Genomic DNA, 6,347 nt, shown 5'->3' with positions numbered 1-6,347 from the left:
CTTTTTATTGAATTTAAGAATAAAAAAATTTCACTTAGGGATAGCAAAAATGTAACTACATGAGATCTATTCGCAGTTGGGTGTTATTACAATAGTTTATTCTCAATTAACCCTTCTTATAATTATGACCACCTTACTAATCCTCTTCTTTGACCAATTTTACCAAGAAAACCCCCCTAAATTCTTGGTTCTCATGCGTCCATTGGGCTTCAAGATATCCTTGGTCCATCCTCACCAACTCTTCAACTCAAGTAAGTTAAAAGGAGAATAACAAAAATGTTACTTTGTTTTATTATTCTCTACTCTTTATGTGGTAGGCCAAAAGGAGATCTCATCCAATAAATGCAGGAAGCATCTTGTGAGTGATAGAGCACAAATTTAGCCGCAATTCGCTATGCTTTATCTATTATATATAAGTGTCATTCATAAAATTGATCTGTGATTTATAGATGAAATCAAGAGTTAAAAACACATGAGACAATGGCATTATTATTCATTTAGACAACTCATGTGCCTAATCAAGTACTAGTCAATGGGGTTTAAAAAGAGAGCGGCATCTGTTGTAAAATTTATCATCGGTTTCAGATAACGGAAAACAATATCCAAATTAAAATATTTTCTTATAATATCAGAGAATAATTTTATATAATACTTACCTGTACCTGACTTTAGAAGAGGATCGCTAGACACAACCAAATAGATGCTTATCCATGATCTTTGTATACAAATATCCAAAACCAGATAACGGGTGAAATAGTACATAATTCATGAATTGGTTGGAATAAATCAAGTAACTACAAAGTTATCTTCTTCTGCAATTAAATGATGAAATCGTATACATTGCATTTATGAATCAGAAAAATTTACCTAAATCCCAGAGTTTCAGCCACCTCTCCTTTTATATATCGAAACAAGAAAAAGAAATCAATGTGCACTGTATATGTTAGATTAAGTCTATTGGGTATTGGGTTAATGGGCTGTGACCCGTTAACCATACCCCTATTTGTATGACTATATATATCTCTCTAGTATCTGAATAAATCAATTAAGTTAGGGTTTTTGCTCTCTCAATTATCTCTTTCTACATGGTATCAGAGCTTGAAACCCTAGCCGCCACAAATCCTCATTCAAAAACCCTAGCCGCCGCCGCCTCTTCTCCTTGCCGCCGGCACTACCGCCACCACTAGCCGTGCCGCTACAGTACCGCCGCCGCTACAGTACCGCGCTGCTACAGTACCGTGCCGTTTGTTTTGTCCCTTTTTTTTCCCATGGCCTTGAATAGGTGATTCGAGGCCACACATGACCCGATCCGGTCATCTACTCCTATTTTTTGATCTGCTCTTAGTCTATGTTTAAAGAACAGATCTCTACTACTGCCCTGATTATTTGACTACTACCTGCCTACCACTATTGTGCAACAATGTCGGAAACAGATTTCTCCTCCTCTTCTACATCTCCCTCTGCTGCTGCTGGTCAGAATTCTGCGCCCAAGGTAGTCTTGGGGACTACAATAAAATTGAATGGTACAAACTATCTGCTCTGGGCTCAGGCTTTCCGCATCTTCATTGGCGCTCAGAGCAAACTTCCACATCTTCTGGCCTCTCCTCCACCCACCACAGATCCCACCTACAGTTCCTGGCTCTCGTCTGATTATTGTGTTATGACGTGGCTCCTCAACAGCACGGAACCACAGATTAGTAGCAGTGTTATGTTCTTAACCACTGCGAAGGAGATGTGGGACAGCCTGAAGATTATGTACGGAAATGAGAAGAATACTTCCCATGTATTTGAGATTTAAGAGCGATTGTTTACGCTCAAACAGGGAGATAGGTCAGTTCCAGAGTTCTTTGGTGAGTTAAAGGAACTGATAGACGAACTGGAGATGCATCAGCCTGCAGTAGCTGATGCGGCGACGCTGTTGGGATATCGCCGTGACTTGGCAGTGTCCAAGTTTCTTTCTGGATTGCACCCTAACTTGCAGTCCCAGGTGAGAGGACAGATATTGGGTGGAGATACCATCCCCTCACTGACTGCTACATTCTCCAGAGTCATGCAGGTCTCTACTGGTGTTTCTTCTGATACTTCTGCACCGTCTCCACCTTTAGTGGATCAGTCTACCATGTTCTCTAGTAGAGGCAGAGGCCGCGGTCGTGGTCGTGGTCGTGATTCTTTGAGAGGACGTGTCTCTTTTAGTGGGAGACAGGGTGATTCTGATAGGGGTTCACGTCAGTGTGGTCACTGTGGGAGGACTAATCATATTTCTGAGAAGTGCTGGGAGAAGTTTGGTCGTCCTCAATGGGCCCAAGTAGCCGATGCCGAGTCGACTCGCTCACCTATTTCTACTACTATTTCTAGTAATCCAGCTACTACTGTTCAGATTTCTCAGGCAGATTATGAGAGGTTACGCCAGCTAGAGCTCTCTCAGAACAGTCATTCGGCTACTCATGCATCCTCTTCAGGTATGGATGCTTACATAGCTTCTCCTCATGAACCATGAGTACTAGATTCTGGAGCCTCATCCCATATGACAGGTATAAAGGATCGTTTTGTCTCTTTACATCTTTCTGATAAGTTTTACTCTATTCGCATCGCTGATGGTACACTTTCTCCAGTTCTTGGTGCTGGAGTAGTTCATGCTACTTCCTCTTTGAAACTCACTGATGTGTTATATGCTCCTAAATTCACTGTTAGCTTATTATCCATTAGCAAGTTTACAAAGCACAATAACTGTAAAGTCACCTTCTTTCCTTCTTAAGCAAGTTTACAAAGCACAATAACTGTAAAGTCACCTTCTTTCCTTCTTATTGTGTTTTTCAGGACCTAACAACTGGGATGACGATTGGTTCGGGGCATGAGAGAGGAGGTATGTACTATTTGGACGACAGTGTGCCGGGTGCTAGTCTTGTTGCAGCACAGCCTGATTCTACCTTACTGTGGCACTAGCGTCTGGGTCATCCTTCACTACAGAAACTTAGATCAGTAGTTACTGTTCAGCCTTCACTTTCTTCTTTAGGTTGTGAGTCATGTGAACTGGGTAAGCACCATCGTGCTTCTTTTCAGAGTCGTGTCGATAAACGCAGTAGTTTTGCGTTTGAGTTAGTTCATTCTGATGTCTGGGGTCCTTGTCGTGTTCCCTCTGTGAAGGGTTTTCGATATTTCATTATTTTTGTTAATGATTTCTCTCGCATGACTTAGCTATATTTGTTGAAAGAGAGGTCTGAAGTCTCGCATGTTATTAAACTTTTTTATAATGAAATAAAAACCTAGTTCTCTACTTCTGTTCATATTCTTCATACTGATAATGCTTTGGAATATATGAAAAATGACGTTTCAAAATTTTATGCTCTTAATGGTATTATTCATCAAACTTCATGCTCTCACACTTCACAACAAAATGGAGTTGCTGAGAGGAAGCATAGACATATTCTCTCTCACACTTCACAACAAAATGGAGTTGCTGAGAGGAAGCATAGACATATTCTCGATGTTGCTAGAACAGTGATGATACATATGACTATTCCAAAGTACTTGTGGTCGGATGCTGTCCTCACTGCCTGTTATTTGATTAATCGCAAGCCTTCCTCTGTTCTTGATGGTTTGATACCATTCCACTGTCTTTATCCTGCTAAAAAATGTTTTTCTGTGATTCCTCGAGTTTTTGGTTGTACGTGTTTTGTTCAGGATTTGACTGCTGGTTTGGATAAATTGTCTCCTAGGTCCATTAAGTGTGTGTTTGTTGGATACTCACGTACTCAAAAAGGGTATAGGTGCTATCATCCGACCACCAGGAGATATTTTGTTTCTGCTGATGTTACCTTTTTTGAGTCTGTCCCATATTTTTCCTCTGGTTCCACTACCTCTGTCAGTCCACAGGTGCCACTACCTTCTACGGCTCCCACTACTATTCCGGTATCTGCTCCTGTGGCTACTGCACCAAAGCCTCTACTGACATACTCTCACCGTCCTAAAGTACATACACTTGTCTCTTCTCCTGTTGACTCTTCTTCTCCAGCTGCAGGTCCATCTCATGTCGAGCCTCATATCTCTTCTGACTTATATGTTCCTATTGCTCTTCGTAAAGGTAAACAGTCTTGCCAAAAATATCCTATCTCTCTTTTTGTCTCTTATGACCGTCTTACCTCATCATTTTGTCAGTTTGCTTTGTCATTGTCCACTATATCTTTACCCAGGTCACATGAGGAAGCTTTGTTAGTACCCGCCTGGAAACAGGCTATGGATGAGGAGATGAATGCACTGCTTTCTAGAGGGACTTGGGATTTGGTCTCTCTACCTGCTGGAGCGACTGTGGTTGGCTGCAGATGGGTGTATACCTTGAAATATCGTCCTGATGGGTCTGTTGATAGATATAAAGCTCGCCTGGTTGCTAAAGGATATACCCAGACATATGGTATTGACTATTTTAAAACCTTTTCTCCCGTTGCTCGTCTCAACTCCATCAGAATTCTTTTCTCTCTGGCTGTTAATATGGATTGGGCGATGCACCAACTAGATGTGAAGAATGCTTTCCTTTATGGTGATTTGGACGAGGAGGTTTATATGGAGCAACCTCCTGGGTATGTTGCTCAGGGGGAGAATCTTATCTGCAGGCTGAGAAAGGCCATCTATGGGTTAAAGCAGAGTCCTTGAGCTTGGTTTGATAAGTTCAGCAATGTTATTTCTAATGTTCGTTTTCAACGTTGTCAGTCTGATCACTCTGTCTTTCTTCGACGCACAACAACTGGTTTGGTTATTTTAGCCGTATATGTTGATGATATTCTGCTGACTGGGAGTGACTCTGTTGCCTTAGCTGAGACTAAGAAGTATCTAAACCGTCATTTTGTCACTAAGGACATGGGAAAGCCAAAGTATTTTTTTAGGATTGAAGTTGCATATAAAAAACATGGCCTGTTGTTGTCCCAAAGGAAGTATGTGCTAGATTTACTAGAAGAAGCAGGTCTCTTGGAATGCAAATCTGCAAGCACTCCAATGGAGGCAAATGTTGATTTGTGGCGTGATGATACCTCTCTATTAGATGATGCTGCACGATATAGAAGACTAATTGGGAAGCTAATATATTTGACAGTTACCAGACCTGATATTACTTTTGCAGTAGGTGTACTGAGCAGGTTTATGCACAAACCTAGAGAGGTTCATTGGAAAACAGCTCTGAAGATTTTGGCATATGTCAAAAGTTGTCCAAGCAAGAGATTGTTATATAAGAAGCATGAGCATACTCACATTTTGGCTTTCTCTGATGCTGGCTACGCAGGAGACATGGGAGACCGAAAGTCAACCTCAAGATTTTGTACTTTTGTTGGAGGTAATCTTGTGACTTGGAGAAGTAAGAAACAAGATGTAGTATCACGATCTAGTGCAGAGGCCGAATATAGAGCAATGGCTCACACTGCTTGTGAGATGGTGTGGCTAAGAAAGTTTATGACAGAGCTTGGTTTTGTTCAGTCTGGACCCATGCCAATGCATTGTGACAACCAGTCTGCCATTTATATTGCACAGAATCTTGTGTTTCATGAGAGGACAAAACATATTGAAGTTGACTGCAATTTTGTCAGAGATGCTTGGGAGAAGAAGATAATATCTCTCACATTCACTCCGTCCTCACAACAACTTGCTGATATTCTTACCAATGCTACTTCTTCAAAGGTGTTTTCTACTATATGTGACAAGCTGGGCATGGTGGATATTTATGCTCCAGCTTGAGGGGGAGTGTTAGATTAAGTCTATTGGGTATTTGGTTAATGGGCTGTGACCCGTTAACCATACCCCTATTTGTATGACTATATATATATCTCTCTCTAGTATCTGAATGAATTAATTAAGTTAGGGTTTTTGCTCTCTCAATTACCTCTTTCTACAGTATACATTTACCTCCCTACCGAAAGATAAGAAATGCCTTTTATTTTTCAAGTTTTAAGATACTATTTTTCCTTCGAGACGGCTAAAAATCAATCAGGCCCAGTATAACTTGACCTATTAGGTAACAATCCCGTCTTTTTGTTAAGTTCATTACGTACCTTCACACCTGCGTTTTCAACACTAAATGCACGCTCCACATACAAACCACTAGCGTACGTATTTGAGTATATAAAGGCAATGCCAATAATGAAATTGATGTAACGAGTGAGATCTATGTGTGATCTACGTAAGACATTCATATAGTTCATACGAGGCGTGTGTCACACATTATTGTTGATGAGCATATGAGCATATCATGAGAAATACATGACAAAAACTAGTTTACATGAATTCCAATCGATAATTTTGGTGTATTTATGTCCATACTTTTGGAATGGGAATAAATATTTATATCTATACTTTTGGAATGGGAA

The 6,347-nt window shown here is 40.6% G+C and overlaps 1 protein-coding gene across 1 annotated transcript; it reads left to right on the top strand.

The window, feature by feature from the left end:
• On the top strand, positions 4,852 to 5,718 carry LOC109835105 (uncharacterized mitochondrial protein AtMg00810-like). The gene is made up of 2 exons (XM_020403101.1): positions 4,852 to 5,492; positions 5,571 to 5,718. The coding sequence occupies exons 1-2, from the start codon at positions 4,852 to 4,854 to the stop codon at positions 5,716 to 5,718; spliced, it is 789 nt and encodes a 262-aa protein (XP_020258690.1).

This window comes from Asparagus officinalis, chromosome 3 (assembly GCF_001876935.1).
Source record: "Asparagus officinalis chromosome 3, Aspof.V1, whole genome shotgun sequence".
NCBI classification, from domain to species: Eukaryota; Viridiplantae; Streptophyta; class Magnoliopsida; order Asparagales; family Asparagaceae; genus Asparagus; species Asparagus officinalis.
This window is presented reverse-complemented; position numbering and strand designations above follow the sequence as displayed.